Source organism: Pristiophorus japonicus, chromosome 1 (assembly GCF_044704955.1).
Source record: "Pristiophorus japonicus isolate sPriJap1 chromosome 1, sPriJap1.hap1, whole genome shotgun sequence".
In the NCBI taxonomy this organism is placed as follows: Eukaryota; Metazoa; Chordata; class Chondrichthyes; family Pristiophoridae; genus Pristiophorus; species Pristiophorus japonicus.
This window is the reverse complement of record NC_091977.1, coordinates 349,185,735-349,203,151: the sequence shown is the minus strand read 5'-3', so window position 1 is coordinate 349,203,151 and position 17,417 is coordinate 349,185,735. Positions and strand designations below refer to the sequence as shown.

Below are 17,417 nucleotides of genomic sequence, written 5' to 3'. Positions count from 1 at the left end.
CTTTTATTGCAGGTCTCCAGAGTGTCTCTCCAGCCTGTGAGGCCTCCTTAAGTACCGGTGCTCCCAAGGGATTGTGGGATCCCTTGGGACGATATATATATATATATATATAATAAAAAATCCACCTTATTCTGAAACTATGCCCCCTAGTTCTAGAGTCCCCCATGAAGGGAAATATCCTCACAGCATCTACCTGTCGAGCCCCTTCAGAATCTGATATTTTTCAATAAGATCACCTCTCATTCTTCTAAACTTCAATGAGTACAGGCCCAACCTGCTTGACCTTTCTTCATAAGACAACCCCTTCATCTCAGGAATCAACCTCGTGAATCTTCTCTGAACTGCCTCCAATGCCAGTATATCCTTCCTTAAATAAGGAGACCAAAACTGTACACAGCATTCCAGGTGTGGTCTCACCAATACCCTGTACAGTTGTAACAGGAGTCGTGTACAGACCACGAAACAGCAGCAGTAAGGTTGGGGACAGCATCAAACAAGAAATAAGGGATGCATGCAGTACAGCAGTTATCCTGGGTGACTTTAATCTACATATTGATTGGGCTAACCAAACTGGTAGCAATGTGGTGGAGGAGGATTTCCTGGAGTGTATTAGGGATGGTTTTCTAGACCAATATGTCGAGGAACCAATTGAGAGCTGGCCATCCTAGATTGGGTGATGTGTAATGAGAAAGGACTAATCAGCAATCTTGTTGTGCGAGGCTCCTTGGGGAAGAGTGACCATAATATGGTAGAATTCTTTATAGAGATGGAGAGTGATACAGTTAATTCAGAAACTAGGGTCCTGAACTTAAGGAAAGGTAACTTTGATGGTATGAGGTGTGAATGGTCTAGAATTGACTGGCAAATGATACTTAAAGGGTTGACCGTGGACAGGCAATGGCAAATATTTGAAGATCACATGGATGAACTTCAAGAATTGTACATCCCTGTCTGGAGTAAAAATAAAACAGGGAAGGTGGCTCAACCATGGCTAACAAGGGAAATTAATAGTGTTAAATTCAAGGAAGAGGCATATAAATTGGCCAGAAAAAGCAGTAAACCTGAGAACTTGGGGAAATTTAGAATTAAGCAGGAGGACGACAAAGGTTTGAATTAAGAGGGGGAAAATAGAGTACGAGAGGAAGCTTGCCAGTAACATAAAAACTGACTGCAAAAGCTTTTATAGATATGTGAACAGAAAAATATTAGTAAAGACAAACGGAGGTCCCTTGCAGTCGGATTCAAGTGAATTTATAAAGGGGAATAAAGAAATGGCTGACCAACTGAACAAATACTTTGGTTCTGTCTTCATGAAGGAAGATACAAATAACCTTCCGGAAGTATTGGGGACTGAGGTCATAAGAACATAAGAACATAAGAATTAGGAACAGGAGTAGGCCATCTAGCCCCTCGAGCCTGCTCCGCCATTCAATAAGATCATGGCTGATCTGGCCGTGGACTCAGCTCCACTTACCCGCCCGCTCCCCATAACCCTTAATTCCCTTATTGATTAAAAATCTATCTATCTGTGATTTGAATACATTCAATGAGCTAGCCTCAACTGCTTCCCTGGGCAGAGAATTCCACAGATTCACAACCCTCTGGGAGAAGAAATTCCTTCTCAACTCGGTTTTAAATTGGCTCCCCCGTATTTTGAGGCTGTGCCCCCGAGTTCGAGTCTTCCTGACCAGTGGAAACAACCTCTCTGCCTCTATCTTGTCTATTCCTTTTATTATTTTAAATGTTTCAATAAGATCACCCCTCATCCTTCTGAACTCCAATGAGTAAAGACCCAGTCTACTCAATCTATCATCATAAGGTAACCCCCTCATCTCCGGAATCAGCCTAGTGAATCGTCTCTGTACCCACTCCAAAGCTAGTATATCCTTCCTCAAGTAAGTTGACCAAAACTGCACACAGTACTCCAGGTGCGGCCTCACCAATACCCTGTACAGTTGCAGCAGGACCTCCCTGCTTTTGTACTCCATCCCTCTCACAATGAAGGCCAACATTCCATTCGCCTTCCTGATTACCTGCTGCACCTGCAAACTAACTTTTTGGGATTCATGCACAAGGACTCCCAGGTCCCTCTGCACCGCAGCATGTTGTAATTTCTCCCCTTTCAAATAATATTCCCTTTTACTGTTTTTTTTTTCCCCCCCCAAGGTGGATGACCTCACATTTTCCGACATTGTATTCCATCTGCCAAACCTTAGCCCATTCGCTTAACCTATCTCAATCTCTTTGCAGACTCTGTGTCCTCTACACAACCCACTTTCCCACTAATCTTTGTGTCATCTGCAAATTTTGTTACACGACACTCTGTCCCCTCTTCCAGGTCATCTATGTATATTGTAAACAGTTGTGGTCCCAGCACCGATTCCTGTGGCACACCACTAACCACCGATTTCCAACCTGAAAAGGACCCATTTATCCCGACTCTCTGCTTTCTGTTAGCCAGCCAATTCTCGATCCATGCTAATACATTTCCTCTGACTCCGCGTACCTTTATCTTCTGCAGTAACCTTTTGTGTGGCACTTTATCGAATGCCTTTTGGAAATCTAAATACACCACATCCATCGGTACACCTCTATCCACCATGCTCGTTATATCCTCAAAGAATTCCAGTAAATTAGTTAAACATGATTTCCCCTTCATGAATCCATGCTGCGTCTGCTTGATTTCACTATTCCTATCTAGATGTCCCGCTATTTCTTCCTTAATTATAGCTTCAAGCATTTTCCCCACTACAGATGTTAAACTAACCGGCCTATAGTTACCTGCCTTTTGTCTGCCCCCTTTTTTAAACAGAGGCGTTACATTAGCTGCTTTCCAATCCGCTGATAGAGTCCAGAGAATTTTGGTAGATTATAACGAATGCATCTGCTATAACTTCCGCCATCTCTTTTAATACCCTGGGATGCATTTCATCAGGACCAGGGACTTGTCTACCTTGAGTTCCATTAGCCTGTCCAGCACTACCCCCCTAATGACAGTGATGATCTCAAGGTCCTCCCTTCCCACATTCCCGTGACCAGCAATTTCTGGCATGGTTTTTGTGTCTTCCACTGTGAAGACCGAAGCAAAATAATTGTTTAAGGTCTCAGCCATTTCTACATTTCCCATTATTAAATCCCCCTTCTCATCTTCTAAGGGACCAACATTTACTTTAGTCACTTTTTTCCATTTTATATATCGGTAAAAGCTTTTACTATCTTTTTATGTTTTACGCAAGTTTACTTTCGTAATCTATCTTTCCTTTCTTTATTGCTTTCTTAGTCATTCTTTGCTGTCGTTTAAAATGTTCCCAATCTTCTAGTTTCCCACTAACCTTGGCCACCTTATACACATTGGTTTTTAATTTGATACTCTCCTTTATTTCCTTGGTTATCCACGGCTGGTTATCCCTTCTCTTACTGCCCTTCTTTTTCACTGGAATATATTTTTGTTGAGCACTATGAAAGAGTTCCTTAAAAGTCCTCCACTGTTCCTTAATTGTGCCACCGTTTAGTCTGTGTTCCCAGTCTACTTTAGCCAACTCTGCCCTCATCCCACTGTAGCTCCCTTTGTTTAAGCATAGTACGCTCGTTTGAGACACTACTTCCTCACCCTCAATCTGTATTACAAATTCAACCATACTATGATCACTCATTCCGAGAGGATCTTTTACTAGAAGATCGTTTATTATTCCTGTCTCATTACACAGGACCAGATCTAAGATAGCTTGCTCCCTTGTAGGTTCTGTAACATACTGTTCTAAGAAACAATCCCGTATGTATTCTATGAATTCCTCCTCAAGGCTACCCCGTGCGATTTGATTTGACCAATCGATATGTAGGTTAAAATCCCCCATGATTACTGCCGTTCCTTTTTCACATGCCTCCATTATTCCCTTGATTATTGCCCACCCCACCGTGAAGTTATTATCTGGGGGCCTATAAACTACGCCCACCAGTGACTTTTTCCCCTTACTATCTCTAATCTCCACCCACAATGATTCAACATTTTGTTCATTAGAGCCAATATCGTCTCTCCCAACTGCCCTATCATCTTTTATTAACAGAGCTACCCCACCTCCTTTCCCTTCTTGTCTATCTTTCCGAATTGTCAGATACCCTTGTATGTTTAATTCCCAGTCTTGGCCCCCCTGCAACCACGTTTCTGTAATGGCCATCAGATCATACCCATTTGTAATGATTTGTGTCGTCAACTCATTTACTTTATTTTGAATGCTGCGTGCGTTTAGGTAGAGTGCTTTAATACTAGTTTTTAAACCATGATTTTTAGTTTTGACCCCTCCTGCAGCCCCTTTTATATTCATACACATTGTCCCTTCCTATCACCTTGTGGTTTACACTTACCCCAGTGCTACTCTGCTCTGTTGCCTCCTGCCTTTTGCATTCTTTCTTGGGGTCCTGTTCATCTGGGCTCTCACCCACTCTAACTAGCTCAGAGCCTTCCCCTGGGTTCCGAATACTCCTTGCATTGAGGCACCAAGCTTTCATGCTTGCCTTTTTATTAAACTTTGACCCTTTAGACTTTTGCTGTACAGTGGCCCTTTTTGTTTTTTTGCCTTGGGTTTCTCTGCCCTCCACTTTTACTCATCTCCTTTCTGTCTTTTGCTTTTGTCTCCATTTTGTTTCCCTCTGTCTCCCTGCATTGGTTCCCACCCCCCTGTCATATTAGTTTAACTCCTCCCCAACAGCACGAGCAAACACTCCCCCTAGGGCATTGGTTCCGGTCCTGCCCAGGTGCAGACCGTCCGGTTTGTACTGGTCCCACCTGCCCCAGAACCGGTTCCAATGCCCCAGGAATTTGAATCCCTCCCTGCTGCACCACTGCTCAAGCCACGTATTCATCTGAGCTATCCGCGATTCCTACTCTGACTAGCTCGTGGCACTGGTAGCAATCCCGAGATTACTACTTTTGAGGTCCTACATTTTAATTTAGCTCCTAGCTCCTTAAATTTGCCTCGTAGGACCTCATCCCTTTTTTTAACCTATATCGTTGGTACCAATGTGCACCATGACAACTGGCTGTTCACCCTCCCTTTTCAGAATGTCCTGCACCCGCTCCGAGACATCCTTGACCCTTGCACCAGGGAGGCAACATACCATCCTGGAGTCTCGGTTGCGGCCGCAGAAACGCCTATCTATTCCCCTTACCATTGAATCCCCTATCACTATCACTGATAGAGAATTCAAACAGGCTGCATTTAGACAGACTGTGAAAATTCACAGCCCCCCAAGTCAAGGCTGCTACATGCAGTTCCGCATGTTGCATTAAGGCATCAATCAACTTGACATTTTAGGACCCTTGGGTAGCGAGCCAATTAAAAGGTTAAAAGACTATTAACTGAGCCAATAAGGTCAAAGAAGGCGAGTTCTTTTCTGTAAATTGATCCAGGTATAAGTACAGCCATTTTGACCATGTGGTCCCAGAAGGACAAAGACCTGGCTTAAAGCCAAGAACTTGTTACTGCTGTCTGCCAAATTAAAGAAGTTAAAACTACAATCGGAGTTCGTATTTCATTGGAAATTAAGAGATCTAACAATCACTCTCCCACTCTTTTTCCTGCCCTCCTGTGCAGCAGAGCCAGCCATGGTGCCATGAACTTGGCTGCTGCTGCCCTCCCCTGATGAGTCATCCCCCTCAACAGTACTCAAAGCGGTGTATCTGTTTTGCAGGGGGATGACCGCAGGGGACCCCTGCACTACCTTCCTTGCATTGCTCTTCCTGCTGGTCTTTCATTCCCTATCTGACTGTGGACCCTTCACCTGCGATACTCACGTCATTCTCAGCATTGTGGATGCTCCAGAGTAAATCCACCTTCAGCTCCAATTCCACAACGCGGACCTTCAGGAGCTGGAGGCGGATACACTTCCCGCACACATAGTCTAGTGAGAAGGAGGAACTGAAGGATATCCTTATTAGGCGGGAAATTGTGTTAGGGAAATTGATGGGATTGAAGGCCGATAAATCCCCGGGGCCTGATAGTCTGCATCCAGAGTACTTAAGGAAGTGGCCCTAGAAATAGTGTATGCATTGGTGATCATTTTCCAACAGTCTATTGACTCTGGATCAGTTCCTATGGACTGGAGGGTAGCTAATGTAACACCACTTTTTAAAAAGGGAGTGAGAGAGAAAACGGGTAATTATAGACCAGTTAGCCTGACATCAGTAGTGAGGAAAATGTTGGAATCAATTGTTAAAGATGTAATAGCAGCGCATTTGGAAAGCAGTGACAGGATTGGTCCAAGTCAGCATGGATTTATGAAAGGGAAATCATGCTTCACAAATCTTCTGAAACTTCTTGAGGATGTAACTAGTAGAGTGGACAAGGGAGAACCAGTGGATGTGGTGTATTTGGACTTTCAAAAGGCTTTTGACAAGGTCCCACACAAGAGATTGGTGTGCAAAATCAAAGCACATGGTATTGGGGGTAATGTGCTGACATGGATAGAGAACTGGTTGGCAGACAGGAAGCAGAGTGTCGGGATAAACGGGTCCTTTTCAGAATGGCAGACAGTGACTAATGGAGTGCCGCATGGCTCAGTGCTGGGATCCCAGCTCTTTACAATATACATTAATGATTTAGATGAAGGAATTGACTGTAATATCTCCAAGTTTGCAGATGACACTAAACTGGCTAGCGGTGTGAGCTGTGAGGAGGACGCTAAGAGGCTGCAGGGTGACTTAGACAGGTTAGGTGAGTGGGCAAATGCATGGCAGATGCAGTATAATGTGGATAAATGTAAGGTTATCCACTTTGGGGGTAAAAACACGAAGGCAGAATATTATCTGAATGGCGGCAGATTAGGAAAAGGGGAGGTGCAACAAGACCTGGGTGTCATGGTTGATCAGTCATTGAAAGTTGGCATGCAGGTACAGCAGGCGGTGAAGAAGGCAAATGGTATGTTGGCCTTCATAGCTAGAGGATTTGAGTATAGGAGCAGGGAGGTCTTACTGCAGTTGTACGGTCTCCTAATCTGAGGAAGGACATTCTTGCTATTGAGGGAGTGCAGCGAAGGTTCACCAGACTGATTCCCAGGATGGCTGGACTGACATTTGAGGAGAGACTGGATCAACTGGGCCTTTATACACTGGCGTTTCGAAGGATGAGAGGGGATCTCATGGAAACATAAGATTCTGACGGGACTGGACCAGTTAGATGCGGGAAGAATGTTCCTGATGTTGGGGAAGTCCAGGACCAGGGGACACGGTCTAAGGATAAGGGGTAGGCCATTTAGGACTGAGATGAGAAGAAACTTCTTCACTCAGAGAGTTGTTAACCTGTGGAATTCCCTCCCGCAGAGAGTTGTTGATGCCAGTTCATTGGATATATTGAAGAGGGAGTTAGATATGGCCCTCAAGAGGTATGGAGAGAAAGCATAAGAACATAAGAATTAGGAACAGGAGTAGGCCATCTAGCCCCTCGAGCCTGCTCCGCCATTCAACATCATGGCTGATCTGGCCATGGACTCAGCTCCACTTACCCGCCCGCTCCCCATAACCCTTAATTGGTTAAAAAGCAGGAAAGGGTTACTGAAGGAATGATCAGCCATGATCTTATTGAATGGTGGTGCAGGCTCGAAGGGCCGAATGGCCTACTCCTGCACCTATTTTCTATGTTTCCCTACCTTTATACTCTATCCCCCTTGCAATAAAGTCCAACATTCCATTTGGCTTCCTAATTACTTGCTGTACCTGCATGCTAACTTTGTGTTTCATGTACAAGGACCCCCAGATCCCTCTGTACCGCAGCATTTTGTTATCTCTCCTCATTTAAATAATAATTTGCTTTTTTATTTTTCCCACCAAAGTGGATAACCTCACACTTTCCCAAATTATACTCCATCTGCCAAATTTTTGCCCATTCACTTAGCCTATCTATATCCCTTTCCAGATTCTTTGTGTCTTGTCACAACTTGCTTTCCCCACCTATCTTTGTATTAGCAGCAAATTTGGCTACATTACACTCGGTCCCTTCATCCAAGTCATTAATATAGATTGTAAATAGTTGAGGCCCCAGCACTGATCCCTGTGGTACCCCACTAGTTACAGTTTGCCAACCTGAAAAGGACCCATTTATTCCCGACTCTCTGTTGTCTGTTAGTTAGCCAATCCTCTCTCCATGCTAATATATTACTTCCAACCCCATGAGCTCTTACCTTGTGCAGTAACCTTTTACGTGGCACCTTATCAAATGCCTTCTTTAAATGAAGTTTCCTCCTCCCCCATGCAATTGTATGAATGCTCAAAAGGTCAAAACAGAAGGAAAATCCGAGCTTTATCAAACAGTTATCATTGCCAGATTCGGGAGTTTGCAGATCAAGTTCAACACCAACTTGTAGTTATATAGCACCTTTAACATAGTAAAACATCATAAGGCATTTCACAATAGCGTTATCAAACAAAATGTGACACCGGGGCAGATGACTCAAAATTGTCCAATCTTTGGCGCACTTTTAACAATGACATTTCTGCAGCCACCGATCTGTTCAACCACATCCTCACCATCACCTTTGATGCCCTAGTCCCTATTAAAAAGATTACTCTCTCCCACGCTTGCCGTTCCCCCTGGTACAGGTGCAGCATCAAGAGTCCGGAGTTCCGGAATACAGAATGTTCCAGAATCCGGACCAATCGGTGGCAGGGTCGTCCGGAATGCATAAAATGTTCCGGAATCCGGACCCAACGACCTCGGGGTCCCGCCGCCGCTCGTCTCGTCCCACCACCCTTACCTCGGGGCCTCCTCGCCGGCCTGCCCGAACACCTCCTCGACAGGCCAGGGGCCCGCCTGACAACAACCTGCTTGGTGGGGCCCGCCCAACATCTTCCTCGGCGTGGCCGGTCGGCCCGACGACATCCTCCTCGGCAGGGCCGAACGGCCCAAACAGCTCTTCGGCGGGAATTCCCCCCTCCCTTTCTGATGTTCCGAAATCGGGCGTTTCCGGATTCATGATGTCAGAAAACAAATCGAAAGTCCGGAAAAGCCCGGAATCCGGAACGGCCTCAGTCCCAAGGGTTCTGGATTTTAGGCGCTGCACTTGTATAGCCCTCATCTTCACTCCCTCAAGTCAAAAGGGCGCAGACTTGAACAGATGTGGAGGACAACTGGTTTAGCCATTCACCGCCAAATCTGACTCGAACGCAAAACATTATCGGTTCCTACTCTAGTCTACAAAAACTGCTCACTATTCAAGGATCATTCTAGAATGCAAAAATAACCCCCGGCTACTAATCTCTACTGCTAGTCGTCTCCTTAAATCCCTCTCCCCTGTCTCCACCACATTCGCCTCCAACAACAAGTGTGAGGAGCTCATGGACTTCATTGTCTCAAAGATTGAGACCATGCGATCAGCTGCCTCTGTGAGTTCCCTTCCTTCACCCAGCCCACAGGGCCAAACTTCATCTGACGCTCCCACCTGCCCTAGACCTAAACTCACATCTTTCTATAGTTTCTCTTTGATCTCCCTTCATGATCTCGCCAAACTCATCTTATCCATGAGACCCACTTCCTGTTCCCTTGATCCTATTCCCACTAAACTGCTGCCCACCCAACTTCCTTTTTTGGCTCCCATGTTAGTTGACATTGTTAACGGTTCTCTCTTCTCAGGTACTGTTGTTCCCCTCGCCATAAAATCTGCTGTCATCAATCCTCTCCTCAAAACACCAACTCTTGACCCCACTTTGCTTGCAAGCTATTGCCCCATCTCCAACCTCCCTTTCCTGTCCAAAGTACTTGAACATGTTGTCGCCTCCCAAATCCGTGACCATCTTTCCATGAATTCAATATTTGAATCCCTTCAATCTGGTTTTCGGCCCTGCCACAGTACTGAAACGGCTCTCAAAGTCACAAATAACATCCTGTGCAAGTGTGACAAAGGTAAACTCCCTGTCCTTCTTGACCTGTCTGCAGCCTTTGACACAGTTGACCACTCCATCATTGTCCAGCTCAGTGGGACTGCACTCGCTTGGTTCTATTCTTATCTATCTAATTATAGCCAGAAAATCTCCTGCAATGGCTTCTCTTCCCACTCCCGCATCGTTACCTCTGGTGTCACCCAAGGATCTATCCTTGGTCTCCTCCTATTTCTCATGTATATGCTGCCCCTTGGCGACATCATCCAAAAACGGAGTCAGTTTCCACATGTACGCTGACGACACCCAACTCTATCTCTCCACTCCTTCTCTTGACCTCTGCTTGGTATCTAAATTGTCAGATTGCTTGTCAGACATCCAGTACTGGATGAGCAGAAATTTTCTGCAATTAAATATTGGGAAGACCAAAGCCATTGTCTTTGGTCCCCACCACAAACTGTTTTCTCTAAACACTGACTCCATCCCTCTCCCTAGCATCAATCGGAGAGTGAACCAGATTGTTCACAACCTGGGTGTCATATTTGACCCTGAAATGAGTTTCCAGCCACATATCCACAGCATTACTAAAACCACTTTTTTCCAACTCCGTAACATTGCCCGCCTCCGCCCCTGCCTCAGCTCTTCTGCTGCTGAAGCCCTTATTTGTTAACTCGAGACTTGACTACTCCAACTCACTCCAGGCTGGCCTTCCACATTCTACACTACGTAAACTTGAGTTCATCCAAAACTCAGCAGCCCATGTCCTGACTCACACCAAGTCACGATCACCCATCACCCTGTGCTTTCTAACTTACATTAGCTCCTGGTTAAACAACACCTCGATCTCAAAATTCTCATCCTTGTTTACAAATCACTCCATGGCCTTGCCCCTCCCTATCTCTAATCTTTTTCAGCCTCACAACCCCACAAGATGTCTGTGCTCTTCAAAATCCCTCATTATAACTGCTCAACCATCAGTGGCTATGTCTTTAGCTATTTCGGCCCTAAACTCTGGAACTCCCTCCCTAAACCTCTCCACTGCTCTACCCCTCTTTCCTCCAAGACACTCCTTAAAATCTCTCTCTTTAACCAAGTTTTTGGTCATCTGCCTTAATTTCTTCTTTTGTGGCTCAGTGTCAAATTTATCTGTTTTGTCTTACAACACTGCAGAGAAGCACATTAATGTAATAAAATGTCCCAAAGGCACTATATAAATAAAAGTTACTGCCTCAAAAAGCTTGAACAAAGATATCAGTTTTAAAGGAGTGTTATAAAGGAGGAGGTAGATAGGTAGAGAATTAGGGAAGAAATTCTAGAGCTTCAGGCCGAGGCAGCTGAAGGCACGGCCACCAAAGGCTGAGCGATTAAAATCAGGGACGCTCAAGAATTAGAGGAGTGTAGTTAACTGAAAAGGTCGTAGGGCTGGAGGAGATTACAGTGATAGGGAGGGATCTTTGAAGCTTCACCTGAGAATTGGATATGTTGGCTAGATGATTTGATCTGGTCTACAAGTGTGTGTTACAGTATAAACGTTTACATTAGCTTTTGCTGAGTTTACGTTGGTTGAAAGCAAAGCAGCCACTCGTCACATGACTACACACACTTGTTTACAAACCTAATAAACTTTCTTTAAATAACACAACAAAAGGCAACATTCCTGTAACACCATGGCCACTCTACTACTTTAGAGCAAAGCTTTTAACGAGGTGAAACAGAAAGCTGAACTGAGCTAATTCCATTGTAGCGTCGTGTGCTTTTATACAGAGACATAACATTGAGAACCCTGACAGACTGACTAACTGCTTCCTCCAGGCCCCGAGCCAAGCTACCATCCCTATAACGGCTGATTACAGGCTCCGCAGTGTTACAGATACTATGGCATACACAACCCCACTGCGAAGCAGGGACTCACACATTCACTAATAGCACAACCAAACAACTGCATTCCCTGTATTTACCTGTTCTACTTCCGCCATGGTGCTCGTGACTACCAACGTCACGTGAACGCAGCCTGCAATTATTTAAATCGCAGAGTGCGCGTGCGCAGGAATCGTGCTGGCCGCTGGGAGTGAGAGTCCACGTTTCGTCAGACAGTTTGACAATCTGGATGCGCGAGAAGGAAGGGGGATGAACGGTAATGGGACGAACGTAGAAAATTAAAGACCCACAGCTCAGAATTCTGTACTTCTTTTTGCAGCCTGTAATGTTAAAGTTAAATCACCAGGACAAGACTATAATTCCCACACTGCACCGCGCTCCATGCCGCGCCTTGAATTATTTGACTGTATATTTGGAAATGTGTGTTCCAAATACTACATTCCACTGCTCCAACCCTGCCATTCAGAGCAATGGAAGCTTTTTTACATGTAAAAAAAAGTATTAATTATTCATTACAAATAATCCAATACTCAGACCCAAATATTTACCACCTGACTTTTAAACAGCATCATGTGTGGGTGGGGGTGTGTGTCTGTGTGCGCGCTTATGTGCATGTACAAGTCGCTGGAGAAATACCACCAACGATGCCTCCGCAAGATCCTACAAATCCCCTGACAGGACAGACACACCAACATTAGTGTCCTCGACCAGGCCAACTTCCCCACCATTGAAGCACTGACCACACTTGATCAGCTCCGCTGGGCAGGCCACATTGTCCACATGCCAGACACGAGACTCCCAAAGCAAACGCTCTACTCGGAACTCCTTCACAGCAAATGAGCCAGAGGAAATGTTACAAGGCTCCCTCAAAGCCTCCCTGATAAAGTGCAACATCCCCACCAACACCTGGGAATCCCTGGCCAAAGATAGCCCTAAGTGGAGGAAGTGCATCTGGGAGGACGCTGAGCACCTTGAGTCTCATCGCCGAGTGCATGCAGAAAACAAGTGCAGGCAGCGGAAAGAACGTGCGTCAAACCTGTCCCACCCTTCCTTACCCTCAACGACTGTCTGTCCCAGGGACAGGGACTGTGGTTCTCGTATTGGACTGTTCAGCCACTTAAGGACTCATTCTAAGAGTGGAAGCAAGTCTTCTTCGATTCCGAGGGACTGCCTATGATTATGATGTCCATCACCAAGACTGTCCCCTTCCACCTCAGTAATATCACCGTTCCTGCCTCAGCCCATCTGCTATTGAAACCTTCTTCCATGCTTCTGTTACCTTCAGACTTGACTATTCTAATACTCTCCTGGCCAGCCTCAGATAGGAACAGGAGTAGGGCATTAATTCCCTCAAGCCTATTCCATCATTCAATTAGATCATGGCTGATCTGTATCTTAACTCCATTTATCCGCCTTGGTTCCATCATTCTTAATACCTTTGTCTAACAAAAATCAATCAGTCTCAGTTTTGAAATTTTCATTGACCTAGTCTCATCAGCTTCTTCAGAGAGAGTTCCAGATTTCCACTACGCTGGATGTGAAGAAGTGCTTCCTGACATCATCCCTGAATGGCCTAGCTCTAATTTTAAGGTTACGCCCTCTTGTTCTGGACTTCCCTGCCAAAGGAAATCGTTTCTATCCACCCTATTAAATCCTTTAATTATCTTAAACACCTCAATTAGATCACACTTAATCTTCTTTACTCAAGGGAATACAAGGCTAGTCTATGCAAATTGTCCTCATAATTCATTCCTTTTAGCTGTGGTATAATTGTGCTGAATGCATGTATCCCCTCGAAGGCCAACATGTCCTTCCAGAGGTGCAGTCCCAGAACTGAACACAGTACTCCAGATGGGGTGTAACCAGAGCTTTATATAACTGTAGGCACAATCCAAGGTCATCCCATCCTTTGTCATTGAACTACAGTAAGGGGACGACGCTTGCATCTGTGCACACTCAGTGGCCGAACTCCAAGCCATATCAACATCTTCACCGAGGCGTACGAAAGCATGGGTCTTACACTAAACATCCGTAAGGCAAAGGTCCTCCACCAACCTGACCCCGCCACACAGCACTGCCCCCCCGATCATCAAAATCTACGGCACGGTCTTGGATAACGTGGACCATTTTCCATACCTCGGGAACCTACTATCAGCAAAGGCAGACATCGATGACGAGGTTCAACACCGCTTCCAGTGTGCCAGTGCAGCCTTCAGTCGCCTGAGGAAGAGAGTGGTTGAAGACCAAGACCTCAAATCTGACACCAAGCTTATGGTCTACAGGGCAGTAGTGATACTCGCCCTCCTATATGGCTCAGAGACGTGGACTATATACAGCAGGCATCTCAAAGAGCTGGAGAAGTAGCACCAGCGCTGCCTCTGCAAGATCCTGCAAATCCACTAGGCGGACAGATGCACCAATGTCAGTGTTCTCGCTCAGGCCAGCATTGAAGCACTGACCACGCTCGACCAGCTCTGTTGGGCAGGCCACATCGTCCGCATGCCCGACACCGAGACTCCCTAAGCAAGCGCTCTACTCACAGCTCCGACACGGCAAGTGAGCCCCAGGTGGGCAGAGGAAACCTCCTTGATAAAGTACAACATCCCCACCAGCACCTGGGAATCCCTGGCTCAAGACCGCCCAAAGTGGAGGAAGAGTATCCGGGAGGGCGCTGAGCACCTCGAGTCTCGCCGCCAAGAGCATGCAGAAACCAAGCGCAGACAGCGGAAGGAGCGTGCAGCAAACCAGGCTCCCCACCCACCCTTTCCTTCAACCATTGTCTGCCCGACCTGTGGCAGACATTGTAATTCCTGCATTGGACTGTACAGCCACCAAGAACTCACTTTTAGAGTGGAAGCAAGTCTTCCTCGATTCCGAGGGACTGCCTATGATGATGATGATGATGTGACTGTAACATAACTTCCACCTTTCTACCCTTTGTATTCCAGCCCCCTTGAGATAAAGGCCAACATAAAGGCCTTTTAGATTCTTTTTTGTACCTGTCCACTAGCTTTTAGTGATTTCTGTCTAAATCTGTCCACTCTTCCACAGTTCCTAGCTTACCATTTAGAAAATACTCTGAACCATCTTTCTTAGGTTTAAAGTGGATGGCCTCACACTTCCCCACATAAACTGCCATAGTTTTGCCCACTCACTTAATTTGTCAATTGTTAGAAATTAGGGATACCTGAAAGATAAATGGTTATGCAAATGAAACTGTGACGCAAATAATACTGTGTTTAAATGATGGTATTGGAGCTCGAGACAAGTAAGGGGTTAATGAAAAAGTTATATTTTACTGGAACTGCAGAAGTCTTGTTTTCCTGGAAAATGAGTATGAGACTCCAGCCTTGCGAGGGCAGGAATCATGAGTTAAGGAAAAACAGTCCTCAACATGCTGTAAGGTCATGATTGGTCAACTACAGAAAGCATGTGTAATGGCTAAGAGAAGACCCCTGACAGGTGGGAGATAACAGGAAGGTTGACCCGTTTTCTATGGTTTAGACAAATAACTCAATATGCCATTGGATACCTTGTTTTAAGGGAAACCTCTACAGGTTAAATGGTCCTGTCCATTATTTTACCCCAGACCCACCCCTAAAAAGAGATAAAAGCAAGACCCGAAAAGCCCTTAGCGCAGACAGTGAAGTAAGGACACCTAAGAATGGCGTTAATGCTGGCTTCGATCGAACACTCTTGGGCAGTTCAGGAAGAGAAAGGATCAAGGAGAGCTGTTCACGCACACCAGTCACCTGTCTGATCAGGTCCAGTAGCAGCTACTTGTCACAGTCGTATGTTTTTGCTGTTTAACTGATGTGTTATATTCAATTCTAAACTCCGATTAAACACAATATACACACCATATTGGTTTGCACTTGAACCTGATTATTGAAAGATGAGCAATAAGCAAATCACAACTCAATGTTCCTTTGGAACTTTCCGCTCCCATCTACGCAATTTACTGTGCCACCTAACTTAGTGTTGTCAGCAAACTAGGATATATGACACTCTATTCTTTCGTCATTTATAAATATAGTGAAATGCTGAAGCCTCAATACAGACCCTTGGGGGCACCGCTAATCACATCCTGCCAATTTGAGTACACACCCATTATCCCTACTCTCTGACTCCTACCTCCTAACCAATTGTGGAATTCTCTACCACAGAAAGTTGTTGAGGTCAATTCACTAAATATATTCAAAAAGGAGTTAGATGAAGTCCTTACTACTAGGGAGATCAAGGGGTATGGCGAGAAAGCAGGAATGGGGTACTGAAGTTGCATGTTCAGCCATGACCTACCAAGGTCAATATGTTTCCTCCAATTCCATCCATTCTCATTTTTGTTAACAGTCTCTTTAGTGGAACCTTATCGAATGCCTTCTGAAAGTCCATATAAATAAGATACATCGACACTCCCTTATCTACCACTTTGGTTACCTCCTCAAAAAATTTTACCAAGTTCATTGGACAAGCTGGTTAGTAATCCATGATGACTCTCTCTGATTAGTTCATATTTGTCCCATCTTCCACCCTCTGTAAACTTGAACTCATCCAAAACTCTGCTGCCCATATCCTGATTTGCATCAAGTCCTGTTCAGCCATCACTTCTGTGCTCGCTGACCTACATTGGCTCCAGATCCAGCAAAGTCTCGATTTTTAAATTCTCATCCTTGTATTCAAATCCCTCCATGGCCTTGCCCCTCCCTATGTCGGGAATAACCTCCGACATTCCCACAACATTCCAAGAAATTTATGTCGACCTCCAACTCTAACCGCTTGTGCATCCCAACTTTCTTCTCCCTTTCATCCCTGTTGATAAAGGATGGAATCACTGCAATAGTGAGAATCGATATTGGCTCAAATGATCAGGATGTTGAAACAGTTTGGGTGAAAATAAGGAATAATAAGGAGAAAAAGTCACTGGTGGGCATAGTCTATAGGCCCCCTAACAGTAGCAACTCTGTTGGTCGGAGTATAAACCAAGAAATAGTGGGGGTGTAAAAAGGGAACAGCAATAATCATGAGTGATTTTAACCTCCATATTAATAGGACAAATCAAAGTGGTCACAGTAGTTGAGGAAGAGTTCATAGAGTGCATAAGGGATGGGTTCCTTGAGCAGTATGTAATGGAACCAAAGAGGAGGCAGGCTATCTTAGATCTGATCCTGTGTAATGAGACAGGATTAATAAACAATCTCCTAGTAAAGGATCTCCTTGGAATGAGCGACCATAGCATGGTTGAATTTCAAATTCAGATGGAGGGTGAGAAGGTTGGATCTCAAACCAGCGTACTAAGCTTAAATAAAGGAGACTACAAATGTATGAGGGCAGAGTTGGCTAAAGCGGACTGGGAAACTAGATTAAAGTGTAGGACGGTTGATGAACAGTGGCGTACATTTAAGGAGATATTTCCTAGCTCTCAAGAAAAATATATTCCAGTGAGGAGGAAAGGGTGCTAACTAAAGAAATAAAGGATGGTGTCTGTTATATATGAATAAAGAGTCTGACTGGATACTGTGAGCTCAAAGTAAAGTGTGACCTTAGTCTTTTATTGCAGGTCTCCAGAATGCCTCTCCAGCCTGTGAGGCCTCCTTAAATACCTGTGCTCCCAAGGGATTGTGGGATCCCTTGGGACTCCAGGGGATGAGCCCTCTGGTGGCTGTACAAGATATAT

General features: G+C 45.1%; 1 protein-coding gene across 2 annotated transcripts in view; it reads right to left on the bottom strand.

Moving 5' to 3' along the window:
• The window catches only part of vps41 (VPS41 subunit of HOPS complex), a 297,897-nt gene extending 286,014 nt beyond the window's left edge, over positions 1-11,883 (bottom strand). The window contains exon 1 of one of the 2 annotated variants that reach the window (XM_070890345.1): positions 11,824-11,883. In XM_070890345.1, coding sequence (XP_070746446.1) covers positions 11,824-11,841 — 18 coding nt within the window. In that variant the 5' untranslated portion in view covers positions 11,842-11,883. The remainder of the gene's footprint in view (positions 1-11,823) is intronic. The other variant, XM_070890351.1, reaches the window with a different exon arrangement.
• Between the last annotated feature and the right edge of the window lie 5,534 nt (positions 11,884-17,417).